At 37.2% G+C, this 18,080-nt stretch overlaps 1 protein-coding gene across 1 annotated transcript; it reads left to right on the top strand.

Moving 5' to 3' along the window:
* The first annotated feature begins 3,228 nt into the window (after nucleotides 1-3,228).
* Nucleotides 3,229-17,573, top strand: LOC121897987 (potassium voltage-gated channel subfamily G member 4-like). The gene is made up of 3 exons (XM_042412834.1): nucleotides 3,229-3,658; nucleotides 8,834-9,663; nucleotides 15,460-17,573. The coding sequence occupies exons 2-3, from the start codon at nucleotides 8,905-8,907 to the stop codon at nucleotides 16,300-16,302; spliced, it is 1,602 nt and encodes a 533-aa protein (XP_042268768.1). The 5' UTR covers nucleotides 3,229-3,658; nucleotides 8,834-8,904; the 3' UTR covers nucleotides 16,303-17,573.
* The last annotated feature ends 507 nt before the right edge of the window (nucleotides 17,574-18,080 follow it).

Below are 18,080 nucleotides of genomic sequence, written 5' to 3'. Positions count from 1 at the left end.
TCATTAAAAGAGCGGCAATCAAAGCTCAAACGATGGAAAACCATACGGAAAATGTGATGAAATATGTTTGTTCATGTATTAATTAGAGGAACGTTACAGTCGCCTCATCGCTCCACACAGATCTGATGTTTTCATCTCTTCAGTGGAAACTTCAGTGACGTTTAAATCACATGCATGCTCATGGTTAAAAGAAACCAACGCTGTTAGTCTGTAGGAAACAGTACAAGTACAGAAATACAAGTCTTCTGTGACAAATTCATAAATGACAGTCATAATTTCCATGATCACTTGTTCCCTGTCAGATAAACATAAACAAGAGTCCTTTTGGGCATTTGAACAACAAAAAAACACGTCAGCAAAACCTCTAAGGAAGATTGCAAAGCTGGACGTTTAATGCAATCCAGACAGAACAGGACATGCAGCTCTGATATATTATCATCAGTGAATTGTTATGGTGAATGTGTTAGCAAACAAGTGTCTGTTTATCCAGCTGACACAGAACAAAGCTAACATCTCACTGGAGCTGAGTTTCTGTCCAGCTGATGGATTGAAGTTCAATATCACTGTCTGACTGCGACGTCACTCTCCTTTTAGCTCAGATTTGGTCTCCACCATCTTCTGAGAAAAAACATTCAGATCTTTAGCTGCTAAGCGTTCATCTTTCTTCACCAGCGAGTCGCTAACTTTGTCTTGTTGCTGTTTGGTGCTGAGCAGGTGGTGTATGGTGGATTCATCAAGGATTGTTTGCTGAAAACAGGCTTAAATTAATAGTTAGATATTTTGGGAAGTACGTTTATTCACTTTCTTGTCAAGCGTTAGAAGAGAAGTTTGATACCACTCTCATGTTTATGTGTTAAATACAGAGCTGGAGTCAGGAGGCGATTAGCTTAGCTTAGCATAAACACTGGAAGCAGTTAGCCTGGATCATCACAGTTCAAAAATGATCAAACAAACTTTATATCTTGTTTTAAACCTGCAATTTATGGTTTTTGAACAACAGCCCTGAGCATTTTTGTCAGCATGATGTTGCCAGGCAACCAGTGGTGATTCTGTATGGAAGTACTGGTTATTAATGCTGCGTTTACGTGATATTTGAGTTATTGTAATTGCAAGATTCTGACTTGTAAATAGCATTCACATCAATTTATAAGCTGTAAGTATGACTTTTTTGAAAGCTCTGATACATTCGACATGATGTTTCATAATACGGATATGTTCATGTTGATTAAAGCCAGATTTAATGGATATAGTGTTTTGTTGTTATGTCAGTTATGCTGACTTGTTTGATGACATCAACGCTCACGTGTTTCTCTAATATCCATCACGTATAACATGAATGTGGCATAATTATACTTCTCAAACAAGCTGATTGGTTGCCTTTAATATACAAAAACAAAACATAAACATCTTACATACACGTACAAAAGAAAAAAAAGAAAAAGCCATACCGTGCATGATTTGGGGAGGCCTGTTTCCAGCTTTAAGAAATAGTTACACAATAGAAATGTGCCACTGAACTAAAACTACGAGCTAAAAGAAGCTCAAAAGCTGTGTGGGTTCATCACATGACACATAGTTGATATAAAAACTGATTACAGGAAGTTTAAACTTCTTGGACCAGTTTTCCCATCCAGCATCCAGCTCTTGTGATTTTGCTTCAGAACAGCACTGACAGCACAAAAGTATCTGTTTGATCAGTGGAAACCTGGACGGGGAGTTTAATGTCCCTGCTTTCAGTCCGGACCTGAACAATCCAATATGAGACACATATTGACTGAAGAGGAAGAGGAGCAGACAGCTCAGACACGACTCCAACTTTACAAAGTGTTGACGATAAAGTTTCCTTAACTTTTACTGAAACACGTCATCGCCCACATCTCTAACATACGTTACATTTCACCAGCTGTGGAATCAATCAGAGTACTTTTACTCAAATCTTGTACTTAAATATAATTGTGAAATATCTTACAGAGTATTTTCACTTTATGTTTCTCTATCTTACTTACATTTCATATGCAAATATTATTTGACAACCAGATTATGCAGACAAAAACAAAAGATTAGTTTGTAAAATGCTGCTGAATGTGCAACACGGCAACAAGTTCAAAAGCTTAAAAGTTCAACAGCTTGTTTCTGATGAAAACAAGTGGACAAAAAATCACTTAATGAAGGTTTAAGTTCTCCTTATTTAGCATTTATGAGCAGTATAGCTCTATAAACATTTAACAAATGATTAATAACAAACTTATAAACGGATATAATGTTATTTTCTAAGTGTTAATTTATATACAGTATTTGTAACTTCTCCTATGAAGACATATTTTATACTATCACAACTCTGTGTTTTACTATATTTTATTTATCTGTTTAGTAGTTTGAGGAGTTATAATTTTTGACAAATACATTAATAAACACTTATCTGCTAACAACTTAGCAGACTTAAAGTTTTTCAAATTAAAAAAATGTTTATTTTTTCCCTCATTGATTTTTATTTGTCTTTGTTTTTTAATCTATTTGATTTAAATTTCTAATCTAACTTTTATAACCATTCAAACTTTAATATTATTATAGTTTTAAAAAAAAAAAATCTAATTTTATTACATTTTCATTTCTCACGTGCATTAATCTCAAATTGTTTTACTGTCTACATTTGTTCTGTTTCATTATCAGCTTGTCAAGCACTTTGAATGACACTAATCTGTATGAAAGCTGCTTTACAAATAAAGTCTGACTGATTAACTGATTGTTACCAATACATGAATGTATATTTAATAATATTTAACTGACATGGGATATTTGGCTACATAAGTGCTATAATTGATGATAAATTAAGTATATTCTGCTTATAATACTTCTCAGGGTAATAATTAATGTTTATGTTTATTTAAGAAGGAAAAAACACATTAACATGAGAACTTTCCATCATGTTAATCTGTCAGATTTAACCACACAGGCTCATTTTCATCTGATCACATAAGCACAGACAAATAAAACAATGACGTAAGCACCACTCCAAATTATGACAGCATGTTTGAATGAATCATTTAAATATCTTTTACTTGTCAGTGAGTATTTTTACTTAATTAAAGAATGAATACTTCTTCCATCTGACTGCGTTTCACCTTTACTGACTTGCATTGCCTTCGTGTCTTTTTTACAGTGTAGAAAACAGTGAGAGCTGTAGATGGGAGGGAGGGGAGGAGGGTGAAGAGAGGAGGAAGAGGAGGAGGAGGAGGAGGAGGGTGGTCCTGCTGTCAGATGAAAATACAGCAGCAGAAGCAGCAGCAGCAGGTTTCAGGAGGACACCGCCGTTAGATAATCGCATTTCTTCTCTCCTCGGAAGCAGCGGGGGGTCAATGGAGACGGAGCGACGAGCCGAGGAACAAATCATATCAATTTAATTCCCTCCAACTCCGAGGAAGCCGGAGAGGCGACGTCTCTCCGGAGCTGCTGATGCTGCACAGACTCATAGCGAGCTGCAAACTTCAGAGTGGATTTATAAACTGAGAGAGTGAGAATGATCTCTGGGCTTATAACTGCTGATGTGCGACTCAGTCAGCGCAATTATGCGGGCGGTTTGGTCTGAGTCTTAATTAGTGAGAAACGCCTTCATTATAGACATGACAGAGCTGAGGCAGCACGCCTGCAGCCTTTAAAGGTGAGTGTGAGACTGAACTTTTTGTTCCGCTTTTATTATTTCATTCACGGCTGATAACTTTAACACGTTATTGTCAATTAAGACGTATTTCTGCTGAATGAACTCGATGCTGCTCTCGTTTGTTTCCACTTCTGTCAACGTAAAGACTTTACAGCAGTGATGGAAAGTAACATAAGTACATTTACTCAAGTACTGTACTTACGTACAATTTTGAGGTTCTTGTACTTTACTTGAGTATTTTCATGTGATGCTACTTTATACTTCCACTCCACTACATTCCAGAGGGAAATGTTGTACTTTCTACTCCACTACATTTATTTGACAGCTTTAGTTAATTTTCAGATGAAGATTTGACACAATGGATAATATAACAAGCTTTTAAAATACAACACATTGTTAAAGATGAAACCAGTGGTTTCCAACCTTTTTGGCTTTTGACGTCTTACAAAAAGCAGTGTGTAGTCGGGGTCACATTTCACATGTCTATGAGTTGTTAACAGCTCCACCAAATAGTGATTTTTCCCTCTAAACTTCTCACATGCTTTCATTTCAATAAATGTTCAAATGATCCAATATTTCAGCAAAAATCAAAGATTAGAGAAAAAGTCCAAAAACTGAAAACAGATTTGTGTATCAGAACTTTGTTTTTTCTTCTTTCCTCTCCCATTAATCATCTCACCACCCCTCAGATTTATCTGCTGACCCTTTGGAGGGGCCCGACCCCTAGGTTGAGAACCACTGGACTAAACTAGCTAACTGTATATAAAGTAGTTGAAACTAGCTCCACCTCCAGCAGCTACAACAGTAACATGCTGCTCTAACACTGATGCTTCACTATTAATAATCTAATGATGTCATATATAATAATATATCAGTCAGAGGGACCAAACCACTACTTTTACTGCAATACTTTAACTACATCAAGCTCATAATACTTATGTACTTTTACTGCAATACTTTAACTACATCAAGCTCATAATACTTATGTACTTTTACTGCAATACTTGAACTACATCAAGCTCATAATACTTATGTACTTTTACTGCAATACTTTAACTACATCAAGCTCATAATACTTATGTACTTTTACTGCAGTAGGATTTTTCATGCAGGACTTTAACTTGTAATGGAGTATTTTTACATTGTTGTATTGGTACTTTTACTTAAGTAAAGGATCTGAATACTTCCTCCACCACTGCTTTACTGCCCAAAGCTGATCGTCCTTTAACTGGATCTTCTTCGGATTAATAAAACCTGATTTGTGGTGATGAACAAAAACCTTGCTATTTTATCTGTTTGTTTGATCAGTTCAGTGCAGTTGGATGATTTAACATGAGGTTGGAGTGTTTTATCTGGCATGCAGCTCTAGTCCTGAGCATCAAAGACTGGACATCCAGCTGGAACATTTACTTGTTATTATATATTTAATATAGTTGTATAATATATGAGTCATCTCAATAATATCAGGTTATAATTTCTTAAAAGTTGGTTTCGGGACAGATATTGGCCTTAAAATCATGGCAGAAATACGGTATATTTGTTTGTTTGTTTGCACAATATCAAATAGAAGATAAAATATAAAAAGCAAATAATTACATTTACTCAAGTACTGTACTTGAGTATTTCCATTTTATGTTGCTTTGTACTTCTACTCCACTACATTTATTTGCCAGCTGTAATTACTTTTCACATCAATATTTCATATGTACAATGGTCAGTTTATAAAATATTCATTGTTATAGATTAGACTAGCGGACTGTATAAGTTGTTAAAATAAGCTCCAACTTGACAACATTAAAATGATACTTACATGTAAATGTCAATTAATCAATTTGAAGATAAATGATATGATAAATATAACACTCTGAATGGGGCTGTTTTGCATAATGTGTACTTTTACATTTATACTTAAATTACATTTTGCTGCTAATATTTATATACTATTACTTAACTTTTTGTTAAGTACTAGATTTTGAATGCAGGACTTTTGCTTGTAATTGAGTATTTTTTTCATAATTGTGTTACTACTACTGTAGTAAAAGAGCTCAGTACCTCTTCCACCGCTGATAAAAAGCCAGAATGCTTATTGTGTAGTTCCACTAAAAGAGTATTTACTGTCATAGAGGACTAAAGAAACCAGAAATATTAACATTTAAGAAGCTGGAATCAGAGAATTTTCTTAAAAAATGAATCAAAATGACTCATCAATTATCAAAACAGTTGCTGATTAATTTTCTGTTGATTGACTAATCGTTGCAGCTCTAGTGAGAAGCAAACAGTTGCAGGTTTGACGGGACACAAACATCAATCTGCCACCATGACCTCCACACCTCGACTTCTCCCCTCTCTACATAAACAAACCTCCTAATCGTGAGCTGCTGAATCGTCTAATATGGACGTAAAAAGCGTACTAGGCTGAAGCTCACAATGTGTTTTTGCATGTTAGCATAGATATTTTTATCCATTAAAACTTGTTTCAGGATGTAAACTGAACTGAAGTGAAGTTGTAGAGTCGAAGGAGCCTCTTTGGTTCTGTTGGCTGGCGGGTTTCAGACATTTTAACTTCTCTGGGTTGATCACACTATGATGTCACACCAGAGCTGTTGACAGTTTTCAAGGTCGCACAACGGCCGTGTGAGAGTCGTCAGAGTCACATGAATCCAGGCGTGAATTGTTGAGAAGCCAACTGAGCAGGGTGTCAGGGCTCAAAGTGGAGTGTCAAGGTCTTTTCTTTTTTTTCGGTGAATTGTCTACTTTAATGAACAATTATAGGAACACATGGAAACTGGAACAGATACAGACACATGGAAACAGGCTGCTCAACACAATTAAATTTAGTATGCTAGATATCATTTGAGTGGATGTAATCTCTAATGTTGTTGTGTTGTCAATTAATTAATGAGCCAATCAAAAGAAAATTTGGGATTTAATATGATGCTGCAATTTTGTCCTTGTGGCCAATCACAGTATATCGTACAGTAGTAGAATAATCTTATATAATAAGGAATAGTTTACTTTACAGGGGACGGTTAGATGAGAAGATCGAAGCAACTCTTTCACCTCTGTAAGTGAATATGAAGCTACAGCCAGCAGCCAGTTAGCCTAGCTTAGCACAAAGGCAGGAAACAGGGGAAACATGTAGCCTGGCTCTGTCCAAAGGTAATAAAACCTCTGAAGCACAATAACTGACAAGTTATACCTTGTTTGTTGAACTACTTCTTGGTTGGGAACAAACTGCAGCTGACTATTTATTTATCATATCAAATAAATAGTCAAAGGCAGGTCCATATATAAACTTTGTACAAGTATAAGAAGCTTTAAATTGGATCCTAAAACCAGCTGGAGGCCAGTGCAGAGACAGTTTTGTTCTGATTTAGCTTGAGGACATTTTGGATCGGCCATAAATTGATGTAACAGGTGCATTTTTAAGGGTATAAAGGGTCATCAGGGTCAACAGCTATATAGAGTTGGGTGTCATCTGCATAGAAATGACATTTAATACTGTATTTATGGATTATGACCTGTGGTGGCAACATGTACAGAGTGAACAGTTGTGGACCCAGGAAAGGGCCTTGTGGTACTCCATATGAAATGTCGGTTTATTTGATGAGAAGCTTTGAAATGAGACAGAAAAGTTTAAAAACACTTCAAGTACAAAAAGAATACTTCTTTTAATTATGTAAATATATGTAGAGTATAAGAAAACAAGACGATGGTGAACAAAGGAGTAACAACTGGGCATTTCAGAGGAGTGGAGAAATAAATTATACTCTGCATATTTTTGTAAATACTGGGTGTCTTCGGGGTACAGTACTGGGAAACAAAACTGAAGTTTGACCGGCGTTCATACGACAGGCGTAAACTCAATGTGCTTAAAAACAAAAGCAAAAAAAATAAGTAAAGACCATACATGACAAAAACATACAACATTACATTAACAGTACATATATAAAACATATAAGATAAAACATAAAATAAGGAGATGTTATATATATAAAAACATATAAGACAACATATAAAACTAGAAGTTAAGAAGGTATTACAATAAGAGAGTAGGATAAGAAAGTGTTTTTATTATCATTATTAAAGAAATAACAATAATAATACTCATTCTAAAATGAAGGTTTTACCCATTAACCTAACTAAAAGCTTTCGAAAAAAAGATATGTTTTTAGTCCGCTTTTAAAGGAAGACACTGTTGTAATAGACCTGAGTTCATGTGGTAGAGAATTCCAACGAGTAAGACCATAATGAGTGAAGGCACCATGAGCTGATTTAGAGTTTATTCTTGGTATAGTGAGGAGACCTTTATTTGATGATCTCAGGGGTCTGTCTGGTGTGTGTTCAGAGAGCATGTCAACGACGTAGGAGGGAGCTAAGCTGTTCATAGCTTTAAAAACAATAAGAAGTATGAGGTTAACAACAGTGATATTCTGTAGAACCTATGAAGTAATAATGTTTTTCACAGTTGTCATATGCTACCAAAACCACAGTGGTACAGTGAAAGGTGTTTTGGGGAAAATCTCAAAACTCAAGTGGAGGGGTTATTGAAGAACAACATGTATGGGTTACATTCCCAAAATGATGACAGGGGTACTTAGCAATGCTTGGGTACAGGAATTTAGTTTTGAGTTAGGAGGCTCAAAGAAAAAGGAAGCAAATCTTGGACTAATGAGGGACTTGTTGAATATTTATGGAGTACAGCAATGCACTTATACACCACTAACATATTTTTCATACATGTTCTCCATCTGAGTTTCAAGAGATTTTTCCAAAGCCTCTTTCATTGCTTACTGTACCCCTGCAGTTTTGGTAGCCTAAATTAATGATGATAATTGATAATTGCTTAAAAGGTTCCACAGAATAACATTGTTGTTAGCACTGTTTTGTCCAAATTCCCTTTGGTTTCCCAGTACTGCACTCTGCAGGTACCCATTATTTAGAAAAATGCTCCCTCAAATTACCTGATTGTCACTCTCATGTTCCCTGTAGTCTTATTTTCTTCCACTGGAAACACATTTAGGCACATTTAGGTACTAGTAAAGTACCTGATTCATACAACAAAATTACACTGTAAATCGCAGGTTGTATATTCAAGTGTAACCAAAAAACACAATTTCATAAGGTGTTGAGATACAAAAGACTGACTTTTTCATTCTTTTTTTGTCATCACAGATTTTTCTTAATCTCCTGTCAACTGGACATAAAAATATCTCTGCCATCCCGTCACACATCCAGAAGCCAGCATGCCCATCATCAGCAATGCCAACCACGACTTCAGCACCTACTCCATCAGCAGTGATGACAGCAGCCTTGATCGCTTCTTCACTGAGATCCCAGAGACTGAGACCATCAAGGGCGTGTACTTTCAGCGCGCCCAGCTGCTTCGTGACCCCAAGGCCTCGTATGTGGTCGACCACACCCTGCAGGTTCTCATCAATGTCGGGGGCAACCGCTACACTTTCCCCTGGAGCACCTTGGAGCAGTTCCCCCAGAGCCGACTGGGACGTCTGCGCTTCTGCACCACACCCGAGGAGATCGCACGCCTCTGCGACGACTACGACGAGACGTGCCAGGAGTACTTCTTCGACCGTAACCCTACAGCCTTTAGGGTTATCCTCAACTTCCTGGCTGCAGGCAAACTACGTCTGCTGCGAGAACTGTGCGCCGTGTCGCTACACGATGAGCTCGACTACTGGGGCGTGGACCCGGGCCATATGGAGCGCTGTTGCCGTCGCCGTATGATCACCCGTGTGGAGGAGGTGGCCGAGCGAGAGCGTAAGGAGGAGGAGTGGAGGCAGAAGAGGGTGATGCTGAAGAAAAACCCCGTAGAGGTTGAAAAGGGCTACCGCAGAATGATCTGGATGCTGCGAGAAGTGGTGGAAAACCCTCACTCAGGGTTGGCTGGGAAAATGTTCGCCTGCCTCTCTGTGATCATGGTGCTGGTCACTGTTGTCAGCCTGTGCATCAGCACCATGCCAGACCTCCGAGACGAGGAGACCAGAGTGAGTATGAAGCCATTACACCTGTTTTACACACGTGCAGCCTTTTCTGAATGTGTTCCAGGGAGGTTTAGATGTAGTGAAGCAGTGAGAAACAGAATTCAATCACAAACAATTGTGTAACAATTGTATTTAAAGTCCCCCTACACTAAAAATTGTAGTATTCATAGATTATTTTCAACAACAATGATAATAATAACAATAAACTTTATGTAGCACCTTTCAAAACACAGTTACAGATGTGCTTTACAATAAAAACAAAAAACATTTAAAACACAGAGAGATTAAAACAAACTGAAAGCCATAAAAAATAAACACATAATAAAACACAAAGGGAATAAAACACAAAATTAAACATTAAAAATAATAAACATGAAATTAAAAACAAATAAAGTCAAGTAAAATAAGCAGGCAGTTCAGGTAAAATCAGGAAACGCTTTCCGATAAACAAACGTTTTAAGAAGAGACTTTTGTGTGGAAAAATCATATCAGACACAAATTATTATTCAAAGCAGAGTCTTATTTATGTGACTTAAAACGTGTCTGGAGGGAGTCTTCGATGAAGAAAACTATGGTCAAACCTTACAGCATCTCTGTCTGTGTGTAGGGTTTGAAGATTTAGATTTGTGACTGTGGCAGCCCCTGGTGGTAGCATCAGAAACACACAATAACAGACTGCAAAGTACTTCTCAAAGTACAGCACCTTTCTAAATAATACAGAGCTTCACAATGAAATAATTTAGCATGAAGTATCAAACAGGCAGGACAGTAACAAACACAAGAGCAAAACATCAGTTTAGAAAAGGACATCCAAACTTTCAATTTAATTGGATCATGTAAAAGTGTACAGCGAAGATAGAAAATGCTGTCTTTCATCGTTTTAAGCCAAACATCTAGGAGACACTGGCTAGTTGACCTGAGAGACTTTAAGCTGCCTCATGGACACAATAATTCAGAAATGTATTTAGATTCTTCACCGTGTAGAGTCTGATAGGATTAAACTGTCTGCAGACGAGCTGCAGAGCTCCTCGGCTGGGGCATAAAAGCGTCGTAAATTACAATAATCTAGTTGTAAAGACACAAAAGCATGGATTCGTTTTTCAGTACTTTTCAAAAGATAAAATATTTCTGTCCTCAGAATTACTTCTTAATTGGAGAAAATGTGATTCCAGTATTATCACGTTAATATGATCAGAAAAATCCAAAGTACAACGGACAAAAACGTGTCATATGAGTAATTTAAAAGAAGCTATAATCACATAAAATTTCTTCTGTATATTCTGTACATGCAGGCTTTATGATTTTGTGTGAACTAGAAACAGAAGAAAATATATAATTGTAAAAAATGTAAAAAATAATTTATTATTGTAACTCTTCACTTCTCCTGTATGGGATCAACACAGTTTATCTTATTTTAATAAAGGTTATAATTTAAATTGTTGTTTTTGCAGCTTTTTCAAGAAAGTCCCATCAACAAGTCATGCAGAGGAATAAGCCAAGAATTAAATGAAGTTGGACTGTATAAAGTTAAAATAATAAATCAACATTTTAAAAGGAAAATTAATTATTAAAAAAAAGATAAATATAAATTCACATAAATAGATCGATGGTGAAAAAGTCATTAGAGAGAAACCTAAGTGTGAGATGAGGAGCCGTTAATAAATTGTTCTGGCCAGTGTTAATGCTTGATTGTGTAACTAATTGTCAGCGTGAAGAGTCTGAGTCTGGGCGGATGTGATTATGTTTCTAAGCCGGAGCTGGTGGATCGATTTCTCCCTGACGGATGTTCAGCCAGTCGCACTAATCAGGACAACAGAAAATCAAAAGCAATGACTTTGTTCAGTTCAGAAGATTAAACACATGAAATTATTATTAATTTTTTTGTATGTTTCAAAGGCTCATTTTCATTTCTTCGTCTGGAAACCGGTGTAATTTTCAGTTCTGGGTCTGGCAGACCGTCTGAAGTTGAATGATGGCTAACTGGTTTAACTGGCTGTTATTCAGTTTGACGGGTAAATAAAATTAAATAAATTAGATAAATCAGAGTGTTGGCAGGCAAAGAAAGCAAATTTGAAGCTATTAAAATCCTTGGTAATTTATAGAACAATGCGTCCTTGAGGTAGATAAAAGCAGCTTCTCATTTTTAGATGAGCGTTGTCGATTTTGCCGGCTGAAATGACATTTTATTATCTCTAGCTGAGTAACATAACACCTTGAGTTGGTTGAAATCTGTCTCAAACTGACTCTTTAATTTCCTGATATGAAAATGAGAAACCTACAAAAGAATATTGTATACGTTTGAAGGCTACATTCATGACATAATGTTAATTCAGTGATGAGTAATGATGCAGCAAAAAGACTAAAGCTGCATCCTGCAAACAGCATCCTCACCAGCTGGTGATCAATACAGCAGACATAAAGGAGTATTATTTTATTATTCCTGGTAAAATATAGATAACTTGGACAAACAACACCAAGGTTAGATTTATTCTTTACTGTCAAATTATTTCTCTTTTGTGTAACCTTTGAATTTGGCAAAGTCATGTTGAGTAAATCACAACAAAGCAGTTACATGAGCTGAAGTTCTGCTGTAGAGTTTAGTAGCAACCGACTTGTGTTAAACCGTCTCCCGTGTTGTGTGTTGTGTGTGTGTCAGTCCAGGATATATTTGTTTGGGGGGTTTTGGCTTGTAAGCACAACACTGTTTTATCTGAGGTCCCTTAAAACAGGATAACAGACTTTTCTGCCTCCTGCGGTTGTCATCCAGCTCATAAAAACTCAGCTTCAGAGTTCAGGATTACTCACAAACCTGAATTAAATCAAAGAAAGTTTTACCATCTCTTAATTCATCACACATCTGCACACGAAGAGTTATAGAGGAAATGTCTTCTTCTTCTGTCGCTTCCTTCAAACTTCCAGGCTGGATGCGTTTATTGTCCTCTACATAAGGGGAACGAGCAAAATAGTTAAATCAAGAACACTAATTAAATAATCATGCACACAAATTATTAATTTGAGAGTGTACATTATTTGTTTTTCTCCATAGTCTCTCCAAGGCTTCATACATTTCTTAGTCTTTTGCTCTTATGTTTTTGGTGTGAAAGGTTATAAGAGTGTTGTTATGGTTACTGATATGATGAATCGCTGTTTGGAGGGGATATATTGAACAGTATAGTTGAATAAATGTACTGACTCTGCCAGCTTCTCTTTAGCTGCCTGGTTTGAGTCGTTGGCAAACAGAAAGTTCAAATGAAGTTCACCCTGAATTCCTCCACAAATGATTCACTTATTTCCAGGAGTTGCATTTCCTCTGACGGACTCTAGATTAAAAGTGTTGATTCGAATGCTTATCAAAATCTGCCCGTCAGCCTTTTCTCATTAGTAACCATTAAGGCACTCGTTATAAACCAGCACTTTACAAAATTATGATTTTATCTGTTTTTCTCACCCCGGTATCACCCCGACATCAGACATCTTGTTTTCTAATTTCCTGCCGTCATTCAGTCAGCCCTCCAAGTCGCACTGAAATGGAAATTGATTTTTTTCTTCCACTTTAATCACTGATTCTTCACATTACAACTGACACTTTTTAACATTCAGCACCAAAGAAATGTTGTATTTGCTTGCGTATTCAAACCAAAATCAATTTATTTGCTGTGTAGTTTTAAAAAAAAAAAAAGCTTTTTCAATTGCTTACTCGGAGAGGCAAACAAACAGCACTGAAATGATGTCAAGAAAAACTATAACTGACAGTTGACGATACTTTGTGGAAGGTAGGTGATTGTTTTCTGTGGCGTCTTTGTTATTTAACAGAAAAATTCTGCAATATTTAAAGCTTTGATCAGAGCGAAATGAGTCTTTCACTGTCAGCCAACAGGCACATTGATTTGATATGAATGAGTGAATGCAGCTTGTAGCGTGAAAGCGCTTTGAGTGGTCGGAAGACTAGAAATATATATATATAAATATATATATATATATATATATATATATATATATATATATATATATATATATATATATGTATATGTGCAGTCTGTTTACAATTTAAGTAGTTATTTGTGAGTATTGTTGAGAGGAAAAGTGGCTAAAATTGATCACATTTGGTTACCTGTTTTGGAACTTGGCACTTTAGTTTGACTGAAAAGTAAAACGTGTGCTAGGAAGGTTTATTTTATTTTATTTCAGTGAGCCAACTCACGCGGAGTAGATTATTATTTAAATGTAGAATATGTGCAGCATTAGTGTTTGCTGTCTAGATGAGCCTAGAGCCGATTTACAAATATAAAACCTTCATGGATTAAAAATTCATAATAGAAAGAGTCATAATGCACCTTATTTGCAGTTTGAGGTGTCCTGTCAACAGTCACAGTGAAGGGATTACGGCATGTGAGTGCCTGAACGAGCTCACAGGCGTTGCTTCATTTTCGTCTTTTTTTTTTTAATATAAATTCACTAATTTGGCATTTTAGTGGTATCTGCACATACACACGTATGCATATGTGTGTGTATAAACATGCATGTTTTATACAATACGTATGTATGTATATGTTTCATGGGTATATGTATGTGTATAGAGTATATTTGTATATATTTTGTTGGGTTTCTTATAAATTTTACTTAAATTTATACCATTTAGTGCCATCTGGAAATTTAAATAAAAAGGCCAAAATATCCTGAATTTTACTGTAGTCCTGGGTACCGTATGCATCAAGGTCCACAAATGTCCAATCCTACAATTCCCATAATGCAACTCAATAGCATTTTTCATTATGCTGCATTCATGTCATATCAGAATCATCGTAAAAACAAGATTCTGGTTTGTAAATAGTGTTCATGCCAACTTCCAAGTCATAAATTTCCAAGTTGGAAACTCTGACTTGGCACTATGATATAATACAGAAATACTACTAAAGAAAGAAGCCTCACATCAGCCAAAGTTCATTGTTCCTGCTGATTAATGGATACAGACACACATGCACATTATTTTTAACCCTCACTGGGCCAACTCTGATGATGTTAACGCCCGTGATCTTTCCATGTCTTTCCATCCGTCCCGTAGGACGTGAACACAGCATTAGACTCCACCTGCCTGGTAAATGTCCACATCTTTCAGACTCCATGCAGTTTGTAACGCAGGTTTTTTGTTCAGGTCATCAGGGTTATTTTCTCTGACTTTATAAAACTTCCTCTGGAGCTACAGAGGATATTAGTAGAAGTACTAACAGTGACAACTAAACTGATCTTAAAGAGGATCTTGTCTATCTATCTAAGGTCGATAATTTTAATCTGGGGCTCTACTGGAATATCTTTGCATGATTTACAGTCAAAAACTCCTTATTTATCTTCTACTGGTCCTTTATGCAGCCCCTCAGTTCAGCCTCTGTCTGAAAAAGGCCGTTTTAGCTCCTGTCTCTTTAAGGCCCGCCTCCTGATGAGCCCGCAGCTTCGGAGGCTTCGTAAACAAACTAAAGTAGCAGGTTTTCACTTCTTTTTCATCCGTGTGTGTTGGAGCCAAAATCAGATCTGAAATGTGAGAGTGGACAACGTGAACAACACATAAAAAGACCTTAGCAACAAAGGCTGTTTATGGAGCAGGTTGAAGCCCTGGGTTTTGTCTTGCAGGGATAATTTATACATACGTTAACCTCAAGTTGTGGAACTTTGACCATGTTTAACAAAGATATCTGACATCATGACAGTATAAAAGTAACAGAAAATCACAAAAAGCATAAATATAAAGACTGTTGAAGTTCCTCTTTAAAGTTGCTAAGTGTGTTTTCATCTCCGTGTCCGCAGGGCGAGTGCTCCCAGAAGTGTCAGAGCATGTTTGTGGTGGAGTCCATCTGCGTGGCCTGGTTCACCTTGGAGTTTGTGCTGCGATTCGTCAACGCTCAGAGCAAGCTGGCCTTCGCTCGTGGTCCCCTCAACATCATCGATGCCATTGCCATCCTGCCGTACTACGTGTCCCTGGTGGTCGACGTCAGAGATCAGTCACAGGAGGACGTCATCATGGGTGCCGGCAGAGGCTATCTGGACAAACTGAGTCTTATCCTGCGGCTGCTGCGGGCCCTTCGCATCCTCTACGTGATGCGGCTGGCTCGCCACTCTCTGGGCTTGCAGACGCTGGGGCTGACCATGCAGCGCAGCATGAGGGAGTTCGGCCTGCTGCTGCTGTTCGTCTGCGTGGCCGTCACCCTCTTCTCACCTCTTGTCCATCTTGCGGAGAGCGAATTGGCGCCGTACGCCGCCACGCAACCCCACCACAGCTTCAGCAGCGTCCCGGCCTCTTACTGGTGGGCCATCATCTCTATGACTACGGTTGGATACGGCGACATGGTGCCGCGCAGCATCCCCGGACAGATAGTCGCACTGACCAGCATCCTGAGCGGGATCCTCATCATGGCGTTCCCAGCCACCTCCATCTTTCACACCTTCTCCCGCTCCTATCAGGAGCTCAAGCACGAGTACGAGAGGCTGTGGAAGGAGGAGAGAGACGAGGAAATGACCGCCGAGTCAGAGGAGAGCTGTTCCAAAGTCAACTTGTCACCAGATGAGCTCACGTCGTTGTCCAAAGAAGAAAGCGAGTGGCTGATGTCAACCAAAAGTCATCAATCCACACTTCCGTCTACAGCTTTCTAATGGACACGTTCATCCAGTAATTAAATGGTGACACTCAACTACATATTTTATCCTGTAGAAGTACATTTAGACTCAAAGGACTGTTATATTGTAGACACTATAATACACATTTTAACCTTTACGTTCCTGTGTATTCATGTTCTGGATTCATGCTTTAACTCTATCTGGTACTTATAAGGCTATTTATTATAAGCTCCTTTTAATATCAGCGAATACAGAACATGCAGCACTACAAGCTAAACCGAACCGATGAAGAACTTTTTACAGCACACAGAATACAAACTACATTTTGATGTAGTTTAGGGATTAAAGGAGGAACACGGTAAAGCACGACGGTAGATAAATACAAAAAAAAATCAGCGTTGGAAGATCACAAGTAATAGAAAAACTTCATATGATCCAGTTAACAACTTTGTCTGCTTATTGTTTGTCTTGTGGTTCTGATTTTTTCGATCACACGTCTCACGAACGTGATGCTGTCATGTAGCTGACTCAAATATACGATGTTAGAGTGTCCTTAAACGCACCGTCAAGGAGAGCTTTAAAAAAACAAAACTGTTTGCTCGCAGCTGTTGCTTTACTGAGGGACGATAATGTCAACAAACACAAAAGTAACAGTGACAAACTCCTCAGTGTGACAGATTACTCAGCACAAGCACCTGTCATGTCTTTGCAAGTTTATATTTTTTCTGACAGGAGTAGAAATGAAAGGAAAAGTAATTTAAAAACTTTCAGTACGCTGTGGGAAATGATGGACAGCAGTGTTTACGATGTGTATTTCATGAGCTAAAACATGCAAAACCACCTTTAATGTACTTTAATGTGCATCATATCTTATACTCTGACGTCTTGTAACTCCTGTTGTCTCCTCGCTGTTTATCGAACTTCCAGGTATTTTAAAACTGAAATAATAACTCTTCATCTTTCATCTTTTGCCTTCGAACCTCAGACTTCCTGAACATTAATGCTGACTGACTGTTTTGAGGAATCTTACTTGCTGCATATGATAGAGTGACAATCAGACTCTTAAATCTGTGTATAAGTTAGAAACTGCACAAGTCAAATGTGAATATTAATGCATAAATATAATATGTATAATGTACGTAGGGCTGCAGTTATTTTCATTATTGATTGATCTGTGGAATTTCTAGACACACTGATTAATTGTTTGGTCTATAAAATGTTAAATAACAGTGAGAAATGCTGGTTTTAGTTTCGTCGAGCTCATGGTGACGTCTTCAGATATATTATATTTTACAGAAAAGCTTAAAATGCTCACATTTGAGAAGCTGCAACCAGCAAATATTTGTGTAATATTTGTCGTATTTTTGCTTAAAAAAATGACAGAAACAATTATTTTATCATCAAAATAGTTGCAAGATATTAGTTTGGCTTTAACAAACATGCTATGACTCATGATAGTATTTTAACTGTTATACTGTGTTTTCATTCAGCTCGTATGAATGCCAGAAGTCTTCAGACTTTATTTTTACTCAGTGCTGGACTGTGTACTGGCTATTAATCTGTGCACACAGGTAGTTTAATTTATTGCACAGTTTAGCAATCAGAGTTCCACACATTTTGTTTTTTCTACAAGAACAGTTATAAAATAAAAAGAGGAACTGGAGAAAAGTAAGATACTGCACAACAAGAGAATAACACAGAGTTAAAAACAAGAGTAAATTAAATACAGGCCTAAAAGATGATCACAAATTTTGACTTTTGGCTCTTTGTTAAGCACATTTACATTAAACCATGTTACCAAAAACATATTATTA

This window comes from Thunnus maccoyii, chromosome 1 (genome assembly GCF_910596095.1).
Source record: "Thunnus maccoyii chromosome 1, fThuMac1.1, whole genome shotgun sequence".
Lineage (NCBI taxonomy): Eukaryota > Metazoa > Chordata > Actinopteri > Scombriformes > Scombridae > Thunnus > Thunnus maccoyii.
The sequence above is the reverse complement of the archived record's forward strand: the minus strand, read 5'-3'. Positions and strand labels throughout refer to the sequence as shown.

Bases quoted from the DNA above. Each gene is read 5' to 3' on its own strand.
- LOC121897987 (XM_042412834.1), top strand. From the start codon at position 8,905: ATGCCCATCATCAGCAATGCCAACCACGACTTCAGCACCTACTCCATC. The intron at 9,664-15,459 runs GTGAGTATGAAG...CCGTGTCCGCAG, and splicing joins TCCGAGACGAGGAGACCAGA to GGCGAGTGCTCCCAGAAGTG.